General features: G+C 43.2%; 1 protein-coding gene across 1 annotated transcript; it reads right to left on the bottom strand.

The window, feature by feature from the left end:
* Positions 1–5,962: 5,962 nt before the first annotated feature.
* LOC127683051 (cytochrome P450 2B1-like) lies at positions 5,963–18,722 on the bottom strand. The gene is made up of 9 exons (XM_052179907.1): positions 18,552–18,722; positions 14,564–14,726; positions 14,261–14,410; positions 11,379–11,539; positions 10,390–10,566; positions 9,848–9,989; positions 8,217–8,404; positions 7,905–8,046; positions 5,963–6,144 (listed from the first exon to the last, which is right to left on the bottom strand). The coding sequence occupies exons 1-9, from the start codon at positions 18,720–18,722 to the stop codon at positions 5,963–5,965; spliced, it is 1,476 nt and encodes a 491-aa protein (XP_052035867.1).
* Positions 18,723–23,885: the final 5,163 nt, after the last annotated feature.

The following is a 23,885-nucleotide window of genomic DNA, read 5'->3' on the forward strand; positions in this document are numbered from 1 at the left end:
CAAAGGACAATAGGTGGAAAATACCAACACAAGGAAGAAATCCATACCATAGAAAAATCAACAAGGTAATCAACAAACCCAATAGAAGATAGATACACAACCAGAATTTCACCTTTAACTAAGAAGATAATGGTAAGTAAAATCACTTCTTTATATCTCTTAATATCAATGGTCCTGATTCCCCAATTAAAAGACTCAGTCTAACAGACTGGATACATAAACAGAACACAACATTTTCCAGCATACAATACACCCACCTCAGTGACAAAAACAGTCAATATTTCAGAGTCAAAGGTTGGAAAACAATTTGCCAAGCAAATGGTCCCAAAAAACAAGGTGGAGTGGCGATTCTTATATCGGGTAAAATCGGCTTTCAACGGAAAGTTGTCAAAAAAGATAAGGAGGAACACTTCTTACTGGTCAAAGGAAAAGTCTACCAGGATGAATTCTAAACGCTGAACAACTATGCTCTGAATGCAAGGGCACCCACATTCATAAAAGAAACTTTAATAAAGCTCAAAACATACATTGCACCCCACACAATAATAGTGGAAGACTTCAACACCCCACTCTCAACAATGGACAAATCATGGAATCAGAAACTAAATAGAGGGGCAGTAAAACTAACTGAAGTTATGGACCAAATGGATCTAACAGAACTTTATAGTGCATTCCACCCTAAAGCAAAAGAATATACCTTCTTCTCAGCACCTCATGGCACCTTCTCCAAAATTGACCATATCATTGGTCACAGAATGGGCCTCAACAGATACAGAAATACTGAAATTATTCAATGTACCTTATCAGATCACCACAGCCTAAGGCTGGTCTTAAACTCAAACATAAACAATAAAAAAGACACATACATGTGGACTTTGAACAATCCTATTCTTAACGATAACTTGGTCAAGGAAAAACTGAAGAAAGAAATTAAAGACTTTTTATAATTTAATGAAAATGAAGACACTTCATACCAAAATTAATGGAACTCAATGAAAGCAGTACTAAGAGAAAAACTGAGAGCTCTGAGTGCCGCCAAAAGAAAATGCAGAGACCGTACACTAACAGCCTGACAGTGCACTTGAAAGCTCTTGAACATAAAGAAGCAAATACACCCAAGAGGAGTAGATGGCTGGAAATAATCAAACTCAGGGCTTAAATCAACCAAACAGAAACAAAAAGAACTATACAGAGCTTCAACAAAACAAGGAGGTGGTTCTTTGAAGAAAATCAACAAGATAGATAAAGCATTAGCCTGAGTAACCAGAAGTCACAGAGAAAGTATCCAAAATTAATAAAAGCAGAAATGAAAAGGGAAACATGAGAACAGAAACTGGAAATTCAAAAAACATCAGATCCTATTGGAAGAGTTTATACTCAACAAAGTTTGATAATTTGGATGTAATGGGCAGCTTTCTAGATACATACCAGGTGCCAATGTTAAACCAGGATCAGATAAACCATCTAAATAGCCCCATAAGTCCCAAGGAACTAGAAGCAGTCATTCATAGTCTTCTATCAACCAAAATCCCAGGACCAGATGGGTTTAGTGGGGAATTCTATCAGATCATCAAAAAAGAGTTAATACCAATACTCTTCAAACTATTCCATGAAATAGAAACTGAAGGAACACTAAACAGTTCATTCTATGAAGCCAAAAGAATGCTCATACCTAAACCAAATAAAGGCCAAACAAGGAAGGAGAACATCAGACCAATCTCCCTCATGAACATTGATGCAAAAATACTGAACAAAATCCTGGCCAACCCAATCCAAGAATGCATCAAAACTATAATTCTCTATGATCAGGTAGGCTTCATCCCAGTGATGCAGGGATGGTTCAATCCATCAGTGTAATCCACTACATTAGCAAACTAAAGGAAAAGAACCACATGGTCATTTCATTAGATGCTGAAAAGTCTTTTGACAAAATCCAGCATCCCTTTATGAAAAAAGTCTTGGCAAGACTGGGAATCCAAGGCCCATACATAAACATAGTGAAAGCAATATACTGCAAACAAGTAGACAACATCAAGTTAAACAGAGACAAACTTGAAGCAATCTCACTAAAATCAGGGACCAGACAAGGCTGCTCATTTTCTCCCTATCTATTCAATATAGTAATTGAAGTCCTAGCCAGAGCAATCAAGAAACAAAAGGAGGTTATAGGTATACAAACTGGAAAGGCAGAAGTCAAAATATCACTATTTGCAGATAATATGATATTATACTTAAATGACTTTCACCAGAGAACTCCTAAAGCAGAGAAACAACTTTAGTAAAGTGGCTGGCTATAAAATTAACTCAAGCACATCAGTAGCCTTCATCTACTCAAAGGATAAACAAGATGAGAAAGAAATTATGGAAATGACACACTTCACAATAGTACCAAATAATATTTCTTACCTTGGTGTGACCCTCACAAATCAAGTTAAAGATCTGTATGACAAGAACTTCAAGCCTCTGAAGAAAGAAATGGAAGAAGGTCTCAGAAGATGGAAAGATCTCCCATGTTCATGGATTGGCAGGATCAATATAGCTAAAATGACCCCCTTGCCAAAAGCAAGCTACAGATTCAATGCAATCCCCATTAAAATCCCAAATCAATTCTTCATAGATCTGGAGAGAACAATTCTCAATTTCATCTGGAATAAAAAACCCCAGGATAGCAAAAACTATTCTCCACAACAAAAGATCTTCTGGGGGAATCACCATCCCTGACCTAAAGCTCTACTACAGAGTAATTGTGATAAAAACTGTTTGGGATTGGTATGCAGACAGGCAGGAAGATCAATGGAATAGAATTGAAGACCCAGAAAAGAACCCACACACATATGGTCACTTGATATTTGATAAAGGAGCTAAGAACATCCAATGGAAAAAGGACAGCATTTTTAACAAATGGTGCTGGATCAACTGGAGGTCAGAATGCAGAAAAATGCAAATTGGCCAGTACTTATCTCATTGTACAAAGCTCAAGTCCAAGCAGATCAAGGATCTACACATAAAACCAGACACACTGAAGTTTATAGAAGAGAAAGTTGGGACAAATCTTAAACACATGGGGAAATCTTGGCCACAGGGGCAAGTTCCTGAACAGAACACCAATGGCTTTTGCTCTAAGACAAATGGGACCTCATTAAATGCCAGGGAATCCTCTGGGTATATGCCCAGGAATGGTATAACAGGGTGCTCTGATGTGGCATGCCCAATTTTTGGATGAACTGTCAGACTGATTTCCTGAGTGGTTGTACCATCTTACAATCCCACCAGCAGTGGAGGAGTTTTCCTTCTTTGCCACATCCCCTCCAGAAACTGTTCTCCCCTGAGTTTTTCATCTTAGCAATTCTGACTGGTGTGAGGTGATATTTCAGGGTTGTTTTGATTTGCATTTCCCTAAAGACTAATGATGTTGCACATTTTTTAATGTGCTTCTCAGCCATTCGAAATTCTTCAGGTGAAAATTCCCATTTGTTGATTCTTGTTCTTGGAGCATAAGTCATTGGCGTTCTATTCAGGAAATTTTCCCCTGTGCCCATGTGTTCAAGTTTCTTCCTCACTTTGTACTCTATAAGTTTCAGTGTATCTGGTTTCATGTGGAGGTCCTTAATCCACTGGACTTGAGTTTTGAGCAAGGAGATAAAAATGGGTCAATTTGCATTTTTCTGCTTTGCTGATCTCCAGTTGATCCAGCACCATTTGCTAAAAATTCTGTCTTCTTTTCCCACTGGATGTTTTTAGCTCCTTTGTCAAATATCAAGTGACTGCAGATGTCTTGATTCTAAGAAGGCATTGTATATTCCAGAATTCGATCTTTTATAGGGGATCACAGTTAAGTGATTGAATGAATCTCAGAACAGACTTTGAACTTTGGACTTTTAACATTGTTGAGACTGTGAAAGAGTAGTGGGACTTTTTGAAGTTGGACTAAATGTATTTTTTGCTTTATGTTGTGGCCATGTATGGTCCCTATGCTGGTTTAAATATGTTGTCCCAAGGAGTGGCACTATTATGAGGTGTGACCTGTTGGAGGAAGAGTGTCACTGTGGGGATGGGATTTGAGATCCTCCTCTTAGCCCCCTGGAAGCCAGTCTCTCCTGGTGCAGCTGGATCAAGATGCAGAACTCTCAGCTCCTACAACACCATATCTGCCTTGATGCTGTCATCTTACTGCCATGATGTTAATGGACTGAAATTCTGATCCTGTAAACCAGCCCCAAATAAATGTTGCCTTTTATAAGAGTTTATATACTCACCGTGTCTCTTCACAGCAATGAAACCCAAACTAGTACAGTCCCCATAGACTCCTGTGTATGAACAAGCCTCTGGGGGCCATGGAGTAGAATGTGAAGGTGTGAATATTCTTGGACCATGGAAACTGTCACTGTTAGGAGGTGTGGTCTTGTTGGAATAGGTGTGGCCTTGTTGGAAGAAGTGAGTCACTGTGTAGGCAGACTTTGGAGGGCTTCAAGGCTTAAGCTCTATCCAGTATTGAAGAGAGCTTCCTGCTGTCTGCCTGAAGAAGACTCTTCTCCTGGCTGCATTTGGATCAAGATTTAGAACTCTCAGTTCCCCCAGCACTGTGTCTGCCTGGATGGTGCCATGCTTCCTGATGTGATGATAATGAACTAAATTTCTGTAATCCAGCTCCAATTAAGTGTACAAGAGTTGCCTGTGTCATGGTGTCTCTTCACAGCAATGGAAATTCTAAGACAAAGACATATGTAAAAATATCAGGTAGTTCAGGGGTCTGAGTATTGTGGTGGCTGCTGTTGTGTGTGTTTGACCTTGACTGTATCTAGGATCAACTAAAACTCAATCTGTTGGGCACTCTTGTGAGGGAATCTCTTGATCAGATTATTAGAAGCAGGAAAATGCTCCCAAACCCTTGGTCACACCTCCTGCTGACAGACACAGGAAAGAAAGAAGTTGTCCCTTTTTTCATGCCTGCCCTCACTCTCTCTGGCAAGCTCATCTAATCTGTTCTATGTCTGGCAATAAATCCAACTTCTGGATTGCAGTAGAGATGGTAATTCTTTTCTAGATGAGGTTGGCTCTGACTTTGTGGTATGGAAAGTATTGATTAAGTATAGTTTTAAATTGAACTTTGAGAATTTTCAATAAGACAAAAGCTAGATGTTAGATAAGGATTACTCATGGAAATTTATTTACTTGATCAGGACCTAGGGGTCATAACCAAGTGTTCATGAAGATTCTCTGAACTCCTCCATATATATATGGCAGAGAGATAAGTGAGAAAGAGAGAGAGAGAGAGGCAGATAGACAGACAGACCGAATAATTGATTCTTTCAGTACTGTTCTTTAGAGAACCCTTACCAATGCAGGCATTGGTGTGATCCTTGGGAGGTTTAAGGAGAAACATAAGGAAACCTAAGGTCGATGTTCAGAAACATGCAGTTCAGGAGCCATGGACTGAAGAGGTTTCAGCCTAGACAGAAGAAGCATGAAGAGGATTCTAAGAAAGAGCATGAGAAAGGCCCATGAAGGTGTGTGACAGTGGCCTGTAGAACACAAAAACCTAGATATTATTGTGTGAAGTAAAAGTATGAGACACCAAAGATCAAACATTATGTAATTCTATTTACCTGAACCCTACATACTAGGCAAGTCTGTAGACAGAGAATCAGACCTTGTTTAGAGTCCATTAGCACAGATCACAGTGTGGAGAGCTGATAAGTGGAAACGGGTGCTGTTGGGAGGAAAAGGGAAGTGACTCAGTGTGAGTCTTCAGAATTCTCTGTTCACATGCCCAGAAATACAGTTGATTGATTTCTCCAGTTCCATTCACAAGGAAGAAGATCACACCTTCCAGCTGAGGAGAACCGCAACAGGAGGAAAGATGTGAGCAGCAACCTGTGGTCTGGTTTTCAGCAGCTCCCTCAGAGACACAAAGATAGAGCCATTCTCAGCAGAAGTGGAACACCTGGCTGCCTCAGCCAAATCAGCGGGCCAAGAAGCAGACCTGGTATGTTGGGGGTACTCTTCCAAAGCCACTCTCCTTGGGAGTGAGGTCAATGTCCTTGGGAGCCATGCTGCTTGTTACAGAGAAGTTCTGGAGGATGGAGGTGAAGAAAATGAACAACTCGTTGCGGGCAATGCCTTCACCAAGACATATGCGCTTTCCTGTGGGCACAGAAAGTGATCATGTGAGCCACCATACAGTGACATAGCATTTGGACTGTCACATCCCTAAACCCACTTGGACATCCCAGCCCATGGCACTAAACAACAAGGATTTCGACCATCAACCTGAAATTCAATAATGAATGTTAAGAGAATTTTGCACGCAAATGGAACTAAAGATATCATCAGAGCATATACTCACTGATTAGTGGCTATTAGCCAAAAAGTACAGGAGGATATACCAAATACCCAAAGAATCTCAGCAAGAAGCAGGGCCAAGAAAGGATGCTTGAATCTCACGTGAAAGGGGAATAAAATAATCAGAGGAGGCAGAGAGAGTGAGGGAACTTGGTAGGAGAGTTTATGAGAAGAGTAATGGGAGGCTCAGAATCATGGGTGAAGTGAGACCGGAGAGAGGGTCAGAGAATGAATAGAAATTTGCAGCAGGATAGAAAACCTCAAGAAAATCCCAGAGACATGGGTTGGGGATGGCTCTCTGAGGGGCTGGGGGTGACTTAAGCTGTGACTCATAGCTATGGGAATATGAAATCTGAAGAGCCCACCTCCTATAGCCAGGCAGGACTCCACGGATGAATAAGGACATCAACCCAATCACAGACTTTTGATCAAAATTTGTCCTTTCTAAAAGAACTGTAGGTACAAAGATGGAGCCTAGACTGGGGGAACAGTCAAGCAATAAACAGCCTCACCAATCCTTGGGCAAACATCAATCTTCAACACTATTAATAATTTTTGGTTATGCTTGCAAACAGCAGCCTAGCACAGTTGTCCTCTGAGAGGCTCCATCCACCAACTGACTGAAGCAGATTCAGATATTCACAGAAAAACACTGGACAGAATTCAGGAACTCTTATTGAAGAGTTGAGGCCTCCAAAGGGGATAAGAATGCCACAAGAAAACCAACAGACTCAACTAACTTGGACCTTGGGGCCTCTCAGAGACTGAACCACCAACCAGTGGAAATCAGTGAAATGTCCAACTTTCCTGGGACTTGCACAGCATCCCAATTTCCTTGTTTCCCAAAGACAAACCATTACCTCAAAGTTAGCAGAATATAGTTTAAAGGACAGAACAACCACACTGTGCCTCCACCACTACCCCTTCCTAGTCCCTCATTTTTATTCAAACAAGAAGGGAGAAGTGTTGGCTTACAATTCTTCTAGACTTCTCCCAAGGACCCAGAAACAACCTGCATCATCTGCCACCACTGCCTGATTGGTCCAAGCCAGATACAGTAGGGAGATCACAGAGAAAAGACTGCTTGCCATTCCAGATCCCCTCCCCCTCTCCCTCTACTCTATCCCCCCTCCCTCACTAACTTTCTCCCCCCTTACCCCCTACTGGTATTCAGGCCAACTTCTGTTTCTGTCATTTCTTTCCTCCTCCGTTCCCCTTCTCTAAATTCACACTCCCCTTTCCTCCCAAAATAAACCTCCATCATACCATATTTGTCACTGGATGTGATTTTCCAGAGTGAGTCCTTGGCATGGACCCCCCTTTCTTCCACATGCTGCTGTGTTAATATTTGTAGCATTGTCTTTAAACACTTCCCAAATGTCCTCATGACCTGGATGCTCCTTTGGTTCAAGACTCCCCTCATAGGTCTCTATCCAGGGTGGATGGGATCATTCAACAGGGCAACTGGGAGAGACTCAGTAAACAAGGACCTATTGTTGTTTGTGTCCAGAGGATGGGTCTGCCCTCTAGTGTTTGGGAAAGGAATCAAAGTTCTGCCTCACCTGTAGAGAAGGGCAGAAAAGCTTCATTTTTCTTCAGTGCCCCATTGGCATCCAGGAAGTGCTCAGGATTGAAGGTGTCTGGTTGTTCAAAGTACCGTGGGTCATGGAGAGCTGAACTCAGGATGGGATACACCTCAGTGTTCTAAGAGATGTTACAAGATACAAAGATGTTATTTTACCCTGATTCCCATAGCCAAAACAGTCAGTCCCTAAGTAAAAGAATTTTGGGAAATCACAGACAGGATATGGTTGGTGACTAGGAGTGTGGAGTATTCCCATGGAGTAGCAATGAGGAATCACAGCTGGTCTCACCTTGGGGAGCAAGTACCCTCGAAGCATGGTATCCTTGGTGATTCTGTGTGGCACTCCAATAGGGATAAGGTCTGAAAATCTCTGAATCTCGTGGATGACTGCATCAGTGTATGGCATTTTGGTGCGGTCATCAAGGGCTGGCAGCCGGTGTGAGCCGATCACCTGATCAATCTCCTTTTGGACTTTCTCTACACAGAAAAGGGGGAGATTGATCAGCTATACCAGCTTTATAGCAATGATTTTATATTCTATCAGCCAACCACCAGGACAAGTGTGCAGTAAGGAGACTCTGCTGAAGAAGGGAGAGATTTTAGGGGTACGGCCAACTCTCCTGTTCTTAAGTGTCAGTTTCTATGTGCCCATGTTTAAAACTACATTATATCTCTCCTCCGTGAGCCCCCACCTCATTTCAGCAGGGTTTTGCTAAAGAAAGAAAAATAGACAGCAAAGGGATACTGCACAGGGTGACTTGTGAGCAATCATGATGAGACAAGAGTGGGGGGAGAGAAGGAGAAAACATCCTCACCTTGGCAATGAACGGACTACACACACACACACAAACACACACACACACACACACAGAGAGAGAGAGAGAGAGAGAGAGAGAGAGAGAGAGAGAGAGAGAGAGAGTTTTCCATGGAACATTATGTTAATAACTTGAAGCTGGGTCCTCAGAAATGTAACAGAGAAGTAGGTAGAATAGTAAATTAAACCATCACCAAATGCATGTAGAAATGAATACTTAAGAAAATCAATGGATAAATGAATATAAAGACAGATTCATGATTTAATGAAAAACACACTAAGCATAGGATGATGTATTCAAATTGTAAGTCAGCATATGGTTCAATTGGTGGATGAATGGGGGAATTGATAGACAAACAAAAGAAGAATTCAAAGGCCACTTAGTGAAAAGATTAAAAAATGGAACCTGTGTATAGAAGGAGGGGATGAGTGTATTAATGAATCAATGGCCAACAGTTTATTCAACTCTGCTGATTAAAGGAACAACAGTTAGGTTGATCCCTTGAAATAAATTAGTGAAATGCCTACTTTGGTGTTTAAAGAATCAATAAATACACAAATATTTAATCAGTTTTTTTTGTAAGTGGCTGACTGGGAGGATTCAAGGTGTGTGTGTGTGTGTGTGTGTGTGTGTGTGTGCTTACATGCATGTGAGTGTAAGAGTTTACTGTAAAGATAAGAGGATATATGAGTAAATAGGTCTTTAGATAGGTTGATGCTTAGTTGTGTGAGGATGACTGAAGGGAGAGGCCAATGACAGGCTCATTGATGAATAGACAAATAATGGTGGGTAAATGAACAGAATAAGTAGAAGGACAAAGAGGTGGATGGATAGAATGAAGAATAACATGAATATAAAGAATGAAGGAAGGCAGGAAGGAAGGAGGGAAGTGAGTGAGGGAAGGATCAACCTTTAAGTGGAATACAATAGAGAACGGGTGAGCTGAGATTTCATTGACCCACCAACGACAGCACTGCCTTAGTTTACAAGTAGAACAAAGCATTTAGAGTTCCAGATGTAAGTGGTCCATGTTTCTTTCATCCTTTCAAACTTCCACAGGCAAAAAGTAGCTATAAAATCCCACAACTGACCACCCGTGGCACACCTGCAACATGGGGGTACTTGAGCATGAGCAGGAAGCCATAGCGGAGCGTGGTGCTGCTGGTTTCAGTTCCAGCAAAGAAGAGAGAGAGCACAGACATCATGAGGTTCTGGTGATGGAACTCTGTGTGATGATTGGACTTCTCCTGGTTCCAGATGACAGAGAGAAGGATGGGTCAGGGGTGAATGAACCTTTGAAGGACATGCACACACACATCTCTGGGCACTGTCCTGCTGTCTCATACTATCTGGACCGCTGGACATTACTCAGCCCCAGACAATGTCCCTTGGTTTCTTCTGTCTTCTCTCTTCTTTGTTCTTTGGTGGTTTATCATGTTCTGTCTCCTAGACTCTTTGTTCCTCTCTGGTCTTTTCTACTTTTGCATTTTCTCTTTCCTTTCTCTATTTATTTTTTTCATATGTTCAGCATCTCCTCCACTGCTTCTGCCTCTCCTCACCATCCTCTGTTCCCTCCCATCTATTTCTCTGACAACATACCCATCCTTCACTCTCACCCACCCCCTCTCTCATCCATGTAGGACTAACCTTCTCCATGCGCAGAAGGTAGGTATCAATGAAGTCCCGTGGAGCATTGGGGTCCAAGGTGGCCCTGTGCTTCTCCACATTCTGACCAATGTAGTCAAGGATTTCCTGCAGGTTTTTGGAGATTTGTCTGTGGGTGCCAGGAAAGTACTTCAGGACAGCAGAGAAGAGCTCAAAGACCTGTAAGAAGAATGGCCCAGGAGGTCACCTGGAGCTATCAGCACTCAAGAAGCAGGCTGTGTTCCTAGGTTCCCCAGGAAAAATTCTCTCCTTCCCTTTCCCTCCCCCAGCCTTCCCTTCCTCTCTTGCTCATCTTCTCTTGTTCCTTCATTTTAGTTCTGATGCACATACACACAGCATCCTATCAGACAATCTGGGAATCTTCATTCAGCACGCTCTTGCCTTGTATTCTCTATTCTCCTTTTCTCTCTTCTCTGTCCTAAACCATCAGTTTGGTTTGGTTTGGTTTGGTTTGGTTTGGTTTGGTTTGGTTTGGTTTGGTTTGGTTTCGTTTGGTTTCGTTTGGTTTCGTTTGGTTTCGTTTGGTTTCGTTTGGTTTCGTTTGGATTGGTTTGGTCTTAATCAGATCTCATATTTTTTTCAGACTTTTATCAAACCCAATACTTATGCAAGACATCTATGATCTCTGATCTCTCATGTACTGGGGTTGCATATGTGTATGGTATCACCATGCCTGGCTTATGTCATGCTAGGGATGAGCCTAGGGTTTAATTCATGATAGACAAGTCCTGTACCCTCTTAGCCACAGCCATGACCCTGGGGCATCATTATCTTTATGACTGTCTGGATTATTGCTACACTCAGGTCTTTCCTCCTTGCTCACCATCCTTCCCTCTGCCTCCTGGTCTCTGCCTCCTTGTTTCTCCATGTCATCTTTGCCTTTCTTCATCCTTCAGACACTCTCTCCTTCATCCACAAAGCAGCTTTTTATTTCCTCTGTCCTGGATGCTCCTCTTTTCCCACCCACTGACCTGACTGGACAATGAACTTATGAGAGAAAAGGTCCGATAGAACAGCTCCAGCAGGCGCAGGAATTGGCGGTCTGAGTAGTCAAAGCGCTCTCCAAAGACAATGGAGCAGATGATGTTGGCCGTGATGCACTGGAAGATGAAGGTGGGGTCCAGAGGGGCTCCTGGATGGCGGGGAGGCAGGACAGGAAACATGGTGTCAAGAATTGAAGGACATTGCCTTTGGCTCCATCCCTGGAAAGCTGTTTCCTCCCCTCACTACTCAAAGCATAGCAGGAGCTGCTAAGCCTCCCTTAGCATGCACCAGGACCTGCATTCAGTAATGCATACATTTTATTTAATTTTAATGTATTTAATGTTATGCATAAGATAAAATCCTATCAATGAAGGGGCACTAGCCCACTTGACCTCTGGCAGGCCTCACCCTTCTCTCCCATTCCCTCTTCCTTGCTAAAACCATTGAATTCCATTTCTAAAGCTACTCTGCCAAGGTCAGTTCCCTTATTTGGCTGCTTCCTCCACCTGAGGCTGACTACCAATGCCCAGTTATCAAAGTATTGAAGACCAGCAATCAAAAGACCCCTCACCTCACCTAATTAACATGCCCAATTTTAATTATCCTAACATGACATTTTCCCCTTTACCTTTATTGATCACCACTTGGCCCATGTGTAACATCTGTGTCCTGTCTATCCAGAGGCAGTCCTTTGTCCCTAGGACAAATAATCCTTCCCGCTCTCCCTTGCCCCCTTTCTTCCCTCTCCTTCGTGCTATTCCTCTTCTTCCTGTTTCTTTCCCTCCATCACCACAGTGACTTGAAGCTGACAGGCAACTCCCACAGTCAGGAATGGTGCAGAGAAAGGTTCGTGGCATTGCCTGTGTGGACTGACAAGTCTCTCACCTGTGGGTGTTCCTCCATTCCTTCTCTGATCCTACACTCTGTGGTGTTCAAGAACTATCAGCACCTGTTGCCTGCTGCCTTTGATTTCCAGGCTCTGTGATGGATCCTCATGAGATGTTGTCAGTACAGCAACCTTGGGCCACTGCTGCTACTATCTCTGGGTCTCAGCTCTCTGTCTTGTGACTGCTCTGCAGGTCTTCCCCTGATGCTCATCCCTCTTTTCCTGGCTGTGTGTTCCAGTCTAAAAGACTTGCAGTATTTCTATCTTTTTCTCTTTGTCCCTCCCCTCACCTATTACCTACTCCCTCCCACTCTGTAGCCCCTCCCCGGTTATTCCTGCTCCATTTTTTTGTCTCTCTGGTTCTAGCTCAGCTCCCTTGTCTCTCTGTCACCCTGCTTTCTCCTGTCTTTTTTTTTCTTAGACTCCTGATTGCTTCTTCTCCCTTCCAGCTTCTACAGGAATATCTCAAGGTCTCCTGAGAAATCTTAAGAGATAACAGACAGCAGTGTGAACCTAACACTATGTCACCACCAATGTGCCCCTGTTAGGAAGTTTTAAAAAGTGCCCAGAAAAACCTGCAATTACCACAAAGTCAGTCACCCCACCTGGCCTCTTTGTTCACTCCCCACAAATCAGTATATCCACAAGGAGAAAACTCATTTCCTTGCTTCACACACATGCATTGGGCATAGACAATGCCTTGAGCTTGTTTTGTGTAACCGTGATGACCTTGAACACCATATAAAGGCAAGGATGTCCTCCAATCCCTAAGCTCCAGCCTCTACTTCAGGTGCACTATAATGACATGTATTACCCTGCCAGTGTTGTGGAGTTTGGAATCAGACTGTGAGCTGCCTGCACATCCACAGCATCAACTTTTTCTTTTTGGAGACAAGAGTTGATGGTATAACCAGACTGGGTTTGTATTTCTGGCCCTTCTTTCTCAACCCCCTGACCAGTGCAATGACAGGCTTGTGCTACCATGCCTGACTGAAATATAATCTTAAACTAGGCATCCATTTCCTTGAATGGTAGAACCAGCATGCTAATCACACAATCTATTTCTCTGAGTTATTCTTGGACACTGTGGACTTCATGTCTCTTTCCCCGTTTTTATGGATTTCTCTCTCCCCACAGTGTGTGTATGTTTGTGTGTATGTTTTTGTGTGTTTACATGTATGAGTGAATGAGTATATGCTTTTGTGTGTGTTTCTGTGTGTGTTCATGTATATTCATATGTGCATGTGTATTTATGTGTATGTGTGTGAATTTATGTGTGTGAGTGGATGTGTGTGTTTCTGTGTGTGTGACTATCATAAGTTTATGTGTGTGTTTATGAGTATGTGTGTGTGTGAATGTATGTGTATATATGGGTGTGTGAGTTTGTGTGTGGATGTGGGTATGCATGTGTATGTGCATGTATATTTATGTATAAGTGTGCATATGCATGTGAATGTGGGTGAGTGAATATGTGTGTGTTTGTGTGTATGAGTTTAAGTTTATGTGTGAGTGTTTATGTGTGAGTATATGTTTATGTGTATATATATGTTTATGTGTATATTTGTGTGTGTGAGTGAATGTGTGTGTGAATGTGTGTGAGTGTATCATATGTTTATGTGTGTATTTATGTGTATGTGAGTGTTCATGTATATGTGTATATGTGTATGTGAGTCTGTGTGTGAGTGTACATGTGTATGTGCATGTGCATGTGTATTTATGTATAAGTGTGTGTATGTGTGTGAATGAATGTATGTGTGTTTGTGTGTGTGTATGTTTAAGTGTGAGTATGTGTTTATGTGTGAGTATGTGTGTATGTGTATATTTATGTGTATGTATGTGAATGTGTATATGCGTGTGTGTGTGTGTGTGTGTGTGTGTGTGTGTGTGTGTGTGTCTACCCATGGATGTATCCTTCTCTTTCTTTGGTTGTGCACTTGTGTCTTGGCTTTCCCATATTCCTTCATGCCATTCTCCCAGACTCACCCTGGGATTTCCGCAGTTCCTCCACCAAACACTGGGCTTCCTCTTGTATCCGCTCCTCCACACTCCTCTTTCCCATCCCAAAGTCTCTCATGGTGGCCAGAGAGAATCTCCGAAGGGTCTTCCAGCGTTCCCCATTGGCAAAGGTGACACCTGAGAATGTAGGAAAAGCATGGGTGGGAGGGCCACATAGGAAGTTCAAACAAACCTGGGTCCTTCCCTAGACTTTACCATAACCTCACTCAGAATCACCTCTCTCTGTGCCCATTCTCCACCCTACCTCATCCCAACCTCTGAGAATCTTACCGTAGTCCTTGAAGACTGGCTCAACCACAGCAATCGTCCCTCGGCCAGAGAAAGTCTCAGCTTGGCCCACCAGGGCCTCCTTTATGATGTCTGTCCCACAGAGCATGACCACAGGCCTTGGTCCCAGGTGCACCGTGAACATATCTCCATATTTTTCTCGAAGCTGCCAAGCATAGAAGCACCAGAACTGGGGTTAGACAGCACAGATATTGTTAAATTGTTAAAAAAAAACACACACACATAGATACAGGTTGGTAAATAGGCTGGCCCTGGCCACCCTTCCTTTCCTGAGGACCAGTTCAAAAATGGAAGTGGAGACAGGAAGGTGGGTATTGCTAGCTGAGAGAATGCCAGGACCAGGTTCAGGGAGAGACTCTGCCTCAAAGGAATAGACAGAGAGTGATAGAGGTGAAGAATGGCCCCATTTGACCTCCATGTAATGGGTGCAGGCATCCACACACAATGTACACATGTACTCAAACAGACAACAACAGCAATAATAATAATAATAATGATAAATAATAATAATAATGGCATTGAGGGGGAAACTACATGATTGTGGGAGGTGGAAGGAGAGGAGAACCAGGGAAGGACAAAGGAGAGGGAAGAAATAAGGGTGACAGTATCAGGAGCTGGAAGAGATGTGAGAGAGGTACAGAGGATCTGGAAATTGAACAAAAATATGTACCAGGGGGTGATGAGGAACTGGAGATAGTCACTAGAGGGTCCCAGACACCAGGGACATATGAGGCTCCCAGGACCCAACTGGGATGAGTTTAGTGGAAATGCACAGAGAAGGGAAGATAGAACCATAGGCACAGACTCTGATCAAGGAATGGGGCCACCCACCCATCTCAAAGATTTTAACCTAGACATGTTCCTGTCCAAAGGAAGAACAGGGACAAAACGTGGAACCAAGACTGAAGGAAGGGCCAACCAGGGACTGGGAGTCCATCATGCCTGCAGAAACCAAACCCAACACTGTTCCCATCGTCAAGAGGCATTTGCTGAAAGGAAAATAGTGTGGCAGTTCTGGGAAAAGGGCTGAACAGCAACTGACCAGTGAAGATGTGGGTGCTTGGTGCCAACCATCAGACTGAATCAGGGAACCTGGTTAGGGAGCTGGCAAATGCTCTGGAGGACCTGAGGGGAATTGCAACTCTATTGGAAGAACAGCATAGGCTGGCCTCAGCACCCAGTTCTACAGGAGTCTAGACCAGCAACCAAGGAGTATACTGGAGGGATCCATGGCTCCAAATACATATGTAGCAGAGAATGGACTTGCCTGACAGCAGAGGGAGAGGAGGCCCTTGGTCCTGGGGAGGTTTCATGCCCCAGAGTAGGGGGATACTGGAAGGGTGAAGGATAATGTTGGTGGGTGGGGAGAATTCTCATACAGGTAAGGGAGAGTGAGAGGGCAAATTTGGGGTAGGAGTTGATGAAGGAGTAACTTGGAAGTGGAATATCATGCAATGGGGTATGTGTGAAGGGGGTAACCAGGAAGTGGGATACCATTTGAGATGTGAATGAGTCTCATATAAACCATTACGGACCCTCTGATGATGTTAAAACTCAATTACAGAGGGGTCTAGAAAGATAGTTTGATGTTTAAAAGCATTTGGTATTCATTCAGAGGTCCTGGGTTCCATTTCCAGCACCCACTTGGTGCTTACAACCTATAATTCATTTCCAGGGGATCCTACACTCTTTTTGAGTACCAATAATGCACATGGTACACATGCAGGCAACACTCATGCACATAAAATAAGAATAAAACTTAGGAGAAAATATCCTCTTCTTATGCCTGTATTCTGTATCATCCAGGTGAACAGATAACATGTCTAAAAACTTCTATATGTTAATTCTACGAATATAACCATATTGTCACCTCTTGGGTGTCAGGGAGGGAGCCCTACTCTCTGATCCTGCCACAATTACTGCTAAACAGTCAAGCGTGGGATTCTTTATTGTTCAAAATAAATGGTTAGTAAGGAAACCAGACCATCATATCAGAATTGGTATAAGCTCTGATTTCCTGCCAACTGCACATTTCCTAGACCCTAAGAGCCCTGTGTTTTTATAACATTAATATCACTGTCACTAAATGGAGCAGAGACTAAGTATGGCCAACCAATAACTGGCCCACCTTCACACCAACTGGCCCTACTTGGGCAAACACCAATCCCAAAACACTATTAATGATTCACTAAAACAGACACAGAGACCCACAGTCAAACATTGTATGGATGTTGAGAAAAGGTTATAGAAAAGTTGGGGATGGATTGAGAATCCCAAAGGGGATAGAAACTCTACAGAAAGAAGACAGAGTCTACTAACCTAGACCCTTGGGGTTTTCAGAGACTGAATCACCAACCAAAAAGCATGCCCAGGCTGGACCTAGGCCTCCCTGCACATATGTAGCAGAGGTGCCACTCAGTCTTCATGTGGGTCCTGAACAAGTGGAGCAGGGACTTTCCCAAAAGTTATTGCCTGCCTGTGGAATACGTTCTTCTAGCTAGACTGCTTTATCTGACCGCAGAGGAAGAGGGTGTGCCTAGCCCCACATAGACTTGATGTGTCAGACATCCAAGTTATTAATTGTACTCAATTAATTAACAAATATGTTAATTAATTTTTTGATTGATTAATTAATTACTGGGAAGTTGTCATGGGACTTTGGGTGTCCTTTAACTATGTTAATTAATGGGAAAAATGATCACCTTCACTGCAGGGAAAGGTGCAGCATTGTGGATCCTACCACCACTCACTGTGGGTCTGTGGGCAGTGGTGGTGCTGGCAATGGAAGGGAGTTGATAACCTTCGTGGTATAGATATTCCTGAGTGCATGTTCCTGTAAACAGTTCCCGATTATGGTCATGAAACTGTCAGCATCTCATCTTTCACTCACCTACCCTCTCATGTGAACCTAGAGCCCAGAAGGCATCCAGTTTTTCTCTTCATACTAAGTGATCTCCAAGAAATAAACCACACATCAGCTAACTCTGAGGAAACCTAACTAAACTTAGCGGGTTAAAACAAAAAGGGACATCAAAGTAGGAAGGGATATGTTGGGGAAAAGAAGGGTTTCTGTGGGAGAGAGAGGGCAAGGAGGGGTCATAGATGACAAAAATTCAGTATATGTGCACATTGAATTGTCAATGGATTTCTTGAAATAAATCAGATAGGATGTTGGCTTGACCTTTCTCAGGTGTGGGCGGCATGTGTTTAGAACACCTGTGGCAGGGTGATGACACATTTGTCATTCCAGAGGATAAGACAAGAGAATCATGAGTTGGGAGCCAAACTAAAAACAACACAAAGGGAGACCCTGTCTCGAAAAAAATAAATTAACATAACTGATTTTGCCATTGGTGGTGGGGAGGGGGGAATCCAGCAGGTAACAAATACACAGTTCAAGAGTGTGATCTTCACACCTATTGTTCACACAAAGGGACAAAACTTATAATCACATCCTCACCTCTCCTGAAAGGTGGATCATGGATACTGATTATTAGTAAGTAATTAATCATGAGAGCCTCTGTGTGATGCATCAATACAGAGACTTGTAGGTAAATGCCAAGCCAGCTGCTGTAATAAACTGATAAGCAATCCTCCCCACCCCGCCTCCTGTCCTGCCCCCCTTCCCCTTTGTCCTAGAATACCTCAGGCTATTCTCCTGCTGGCAGAAGCAAACCTTGATGTTGATGCTTCTGATGTTTTTCCTTTTCTTCTGTAACAGACAAGTTCCAAGGAGAGAAATTCTACATGCTTGCACCTCAAACCCTCTTGCACTCCAAACACAGTATCCCACACAATTCCAACATAGCACGACTTACTTGTCTATCTGAGCACCATCCACCACGAATCAGCATCTCACCCTCCTGTCAGCAACCTTCCCACCTGATCCTACCTCGTGGAAGGAGACCCTTGCTCTTCCAGCTGAGTGATCTCCAAGAGGAGACACAGGGCCCTGTGCATAGCATCTCACCTGCATGAAGGAATTGAGGAGGCCTCCTCTGTCCATCTGCAAGAGGTTCCCCAAGAATGGCAGGGGACGGGGTCCTGGTGGGAGGTTGCCACGGGACTTTAGGTGTCCCCTGACTAAGAGTACCAAGAACCCCATGAAGAGAACAAGGAGGAGAAAGACAGTGGGCTCCATGGTCCTGGTCTGACCAATGTTGATTTCAGTGCACACTCCAGCAGGAACTTTTATGTTGAACCTGCCTCTCCACTCAGTTATGTAACTTCAGATGTCCCCGCCTCCTGTCTCTCATTGTCCCAAGTGTAAACAGCCATGACATCTTCCTGCTTATTCCCTTACCTGTACTGATGTTGGCATGGACACCATGGAACAGATACATAGGCAAAAGGGACACTGGGAGCAATGCCTCTTTTTTTATGGGGGTGGGTATGCACTTGTCAGCTCAGCTTTGTCTGTTTCCTTACTAGGGCATAGGATTGTGTGTGTGCTATATGCTTTTTATACATGAAAGGTCATTTCTGGTATAAATTTAGAGATGTGTATTTCTGTGTCTGAGTCTAGATGTGCTGGCTAGTCTATTCTTACATGTCTGGGGTGTATACAACATGTATAATCTTAAATTATAATCTGTATGTCCTTTGTGTCCTATATAAATGTGATTATGTTTGAGTTGACAAGGATAATGTCCCATGATCCTGTGCTTGTCTCTATCTGTTCATTCCCTGCCCCTGGTCTTTGAAAAATCTGCAAATGTAATTTCACCAGAGTCCCCATTTCACTCTCTGGCCCATGATAGCCACAGACAGGACAAGGGGAAGATATGGAAGGCCAGGCAAGATATTCAGGAGTAGTGAGGCTCAGGAGTCAGGGACAGAGAGAGGCTGAAACTTGGTAGAGATGCAGGTGGCTACCCTGGGTCTCAGGGCTGTCTGGCTTTTGTGTCAACATGGTACAAGCTATATCCGTTTGAGAGGAGGGAACTTCAATTGAGAAAATGTATCCATAAAATCACACTGCAGGCAAATCTGTAGAACATTTTGTTAATTAGTGATTGGGTGGTGGAGGGACTAATGCACTGTGGGAGATTCTACCCTTGGGCTAGTGGTCCTGGGTTCTATAAGATATCAAGCTGAGCAGGCCATGATCAGCAAACCATTCCACCTCCATGGCTTCTGCACCCTTCCATGGACTCTGCACCACCTCTATGACCTTTGCATCAGCTCCTGCCTCAAGGTTCCTGCCTTGTGTTCCTACCCTTACTTCCTTGGATGATAAACTGTAAATTACAAGCAAAATAAATCCTTTCCTTCCAAAGTTGCTTTCTGCCATGGTGTTTTATCACAGAAATAAAGACCCTAACTAAGATAGTCTGTGACCACTCTGTCTAATGACAAATGGTTCCTTTCATCCTCCCGATCCTGTTCATAGCACATGAAGTTCTCTGACCTTCCCTCCTGTTAAAAGGAAATAGAAAACTAAAAAGGAAACTGAAAGTTCTTAACTAGCCCACCACTGCAGTGATAGCATTGATCCATTCATAATGTATTCTATTTTGAATGTAAAATCTGCCTCAGATATTCATGTTTGAATGATGTGCCTAACTGATATTATTTGGGAGGTGGCAGGACACTTAGGGGTAAAGCTTGCAAGAGAGAAGTAGGTTTTTGGAAGCAACCTAATGAGTCACAACTCTACTGCATCTCTCCGTCTCTCTGTCTCTCTGCCTCTCTGTCTCTCTGTCTCTTCTCTCCTCTTTCTCCTCCTCCTCCTCTTCCTTCTCCTCCTCCTCCTTCTTATCATCCTCCTTCCATCTGCAATATATAGGAACAACCATAAGCTCCCATATCTAGACCTAAGCCCCAAATGTCATACCTCCCATGAAATAAAACTAAGAGAAAATAAATCCTTCTTCTAAGTTGCTTTGTAGCAGGAATTTGGGAGAAAGAGTCTTACTGTGCATCCCAGGCTCCTGGTCCTTCTGTCTCTGCTTCCTTAGTGTCAGGATTACAGGTTTGTACTACCATATCCAGCCATCTGCTTTCTGTCTCCCTTTATAGCTCAGACTGGCCTTTCACTAGTGATCAACTTGCCTCAACTTCTGAAGTAAACAGGTTCAAACCACCACATATGTTAAATCCATGGGTTGATTTGTGTGTCTTAGACAATGTCCCCCTATATATTCCAGGCTGGCTTTGAACTCATAGTGTTCTCCTCTGGTCTCTCTAATGCTGGGTCTACAAATGTGTGTTACTACTTCTGGAACATTTCAAGTGCTTTATGGTCATGTCTGGAAAGCAGGTATCCTGTGTATAATGTAGTTCTAATCAACAGTGTGACCTTAGATAAGTCTCTTAACTTCTCTGTACTTCTGTCTATTAAAAGTGAAGGCAACTTACTTCTCCAAAATGTGAGCATTGTGCCAGTTACTTCATGGAATGTACTTCATGGCTCCCATGGGAAGTCCTTGGCTGGAATAATGGCCCAAGTTCAGTGCCAGATAACCCAGCTTGGCAGGAGCAAGGTCCTGGTGTCAGACAAGTTGATGGTGGAACTGTTCCAAGGTCAGGAAAGTACAGATTATGTGCCTGAGATCACCATATTTTTCTGACCTTCGTCCTAGGTCACCAGAGTGCACTTCTTCAAGCTTGTGTCCTGAATCCAGACAGGCATTGGCTGAACATCTCAAAAAGGGTGCTGCTTCCTCTCCCTCCATCTTTCTCTCCATTAAAGAAAAATGAAATGTTGTTAAAAAGGAGAAGTCCAAAGATGGGCAGGGCAGCCCAAGCATTTCTGCATTAGGAAGGCTGAGTTTTTGATATACCCTAATGGTGCATCATTTTCTTGGAATCTCAGTTTATTTTCTATTTCTGTGAAGAGACATCATTATAGAGGTAGCTTATACTTTATTGGGGGACTTCTTGCAATTCCAGTTCATTACCACAATGGCAAGGAGCATGGTGGCAGGCAGGCATGACACTTGAGCAATAGTCAAGAGCTTGCATCTTTATCTACAAGCATAAGGAAGAGAGAGAGGGGGGGTGAGAGAGAGAGAGAGAGAGAGAGAGAGAGAGAGAGAGAGAGAGAGAGAGAAAGAGGGAGGGATAGGGGGAGAGAGAGAGAGGGAGAGAGAGAGAGAGAGAGAGAGAGAGAGAGAGAGAGAGAGAGAGAGGGAGAGAGGGAGAGAGGGAGAGAGGGAGAGAGGGAGAGAGGGAGAGAGAGAAAGATAGGGAGGGAGAGAACCAACAACTGAGAATGGTGTGGGCTTTTGAAACCTCAAAGTCCATTCCTGGTGAGACACCTCTCCAAAGGCCACATTTCCTAATACTTCACCAATAGCTCCAGAAACTGGGGGTCAAGCATTTAAACACTCTCATTCATGCTTCCTCACCTAGACTCTGACTGCAGTGAGATACTTGGGGCTCAGTGGCATAACATCCGTGTAGCATGCAAGAGACCATAGCTTCAGTTTCCATTACAGAGAGAGACAGGGTAGTCGAGGAATCAAGTGTGATATTTATGAAAATGTCGACATGAAATCCATTGCTTTGTAGTCTTTAAAAGTTACTGAAAAGTTCAAGAAGAGATTGGAAAATAGCTCAGTAAGAAGTGCACCTGCCTCAAAAGAACAAGGACCTGAGTTTGGGTCCCGAATATCCACATAAAAGCTAGGCACGGATTCGATACGAGCACATATCTGTAAGACCACCATTTGAAGGCAATAGTCAGAGGGAGAAAAATACCTCGATCTCACTAGCCAGTAAGCCAGCCTAGCTGAATTGATGAGTTTCAGTTGACGTGAAAGACTCTGTCTCAAATTAATTTAATTAATTGATTAAATGGAAAACAACTGAGGAAGATATTAACATCACTATATTGTATGAGCTGTCTTTATCTCATGCTAGGAGGCAAGAGGGCACCTCAAATTTGCTTTGTAGACTAAAGTGATCTTCAACTGATCCTCCTGCCTCAACCTCCACATGCTAGGACGCAAGAGGGCACCCCTCCAAGTTTATGAGGCTATGGGGACTGAGTCGCAGATCCATGAGTGCTAAGCAACCACTCTATCAACTGAGCCACAGCCCCTTCCTTAAACATTTTTTAGAATAATCAGTAAGCAGATAAATGGACACAGAAGCAAACATTTCGAATTATAGGACAAGTCTCAAATTGCAACAAACATTTCCCTTCAGTGTGCAGCCCTGTCTAGCCTAAGTTTGATATATAGACCAGGCTGACTCCAAAGTTATGGTGATATCCCTGCCTCTGCTTCCCAGATGTCAGGATTGAAGATTAATAGCATAGCAGCCAGCAACAGTATCATTTGTAGAGCTGTAAAGTCCCATTTATCATTATTTTCATGAATTATGTGGCCAATGTCTTCCCTACACCCAACCACAAATGTCAGAGACTTCTAGAAGTTTTATGGTTTGGAGTTCCATTTCCAGTTGTGATGCACTTACTCTTTGTGATTCAAGGAAATCTTTGCATATGACAACAGGCATGGACTAACATTCTTCCTTTGGTGTGTGGATATCCAACCTTCCTGCAGTTTCTGCTGAAATGTAATTTCTCCTCCAGATTGTTTTTATAACTGTATTAAATCAGTTTAACATGTGTGAAGGTCAGTGCCTTTCACTCAGGTGAGAATCCCAAGGATGGAGCCAGGGCTTTCAGCACATCTTAAAAGCATGTTGCAGATCAAAACCAGTCATCACACAGCCACACCCAGAAAAGAAGAGAAGGGACTGGAGTCTCCCTGCTCACTAAGTGTGAGAACAACCATGAAGTCCTCCCACTGAGTCTTCTTCACAAAATGCCCACACCTCTAATAGCACCAGCCTGGGGAACAAGCCTTAAACACAAGGGTCTTTAGACATGTTATATAGCTATTTCCTGTGACTTGAAAAATTCTCTCCTGGAAGGAGGGAAGAAAGAAACACAGGAGCTATGGAAAAGCACGAGGCTCAGAACACTCAAAAAGTTATAGAACTCACAAAGCCCTCTCTGAAGTTATGTAAGCAATAGGCAGCTTCTGATCTGGATGGAGGATCTCTCCACTGATACTGCCTGCATTTGGTACTGAGGATGCAGCCTTGATGAACCATGCTGGTGCCAGGCTGGGTTCGGGAAGGGGTGGTTGGAATACAACTCTCTTTGAATTCCTTGTCCTCGTGGGAGTAACCTCCAATAAACTCAGTGGTTCATGAAGCAGAAACAGTTAAAAATTTTGTTGCTGTGCTGCCCTGTGTGGGGTTAATGCACATCTGTTCATGACTCCCCTAGAAATTTCACAATCAAGGGGACAGTTCCAAAACTGCACCCTAGCAAACAGTAGGCAAT

This window comes from Apodemus sylvaticus, chromosome 1, assembly GCF_947179515.1.
Source record: "Apodemus sylvaticus chromosome 1, mApoSyl1.1, whole genome shotgun sequence".
Classification (NCBI taxonomy): domain Eukaryota; kingdom Metazoa; phylum Chordata; class Mammalia; order Rodentia; family Muridae; genus Apodemus; species Apodemus sylvaticus.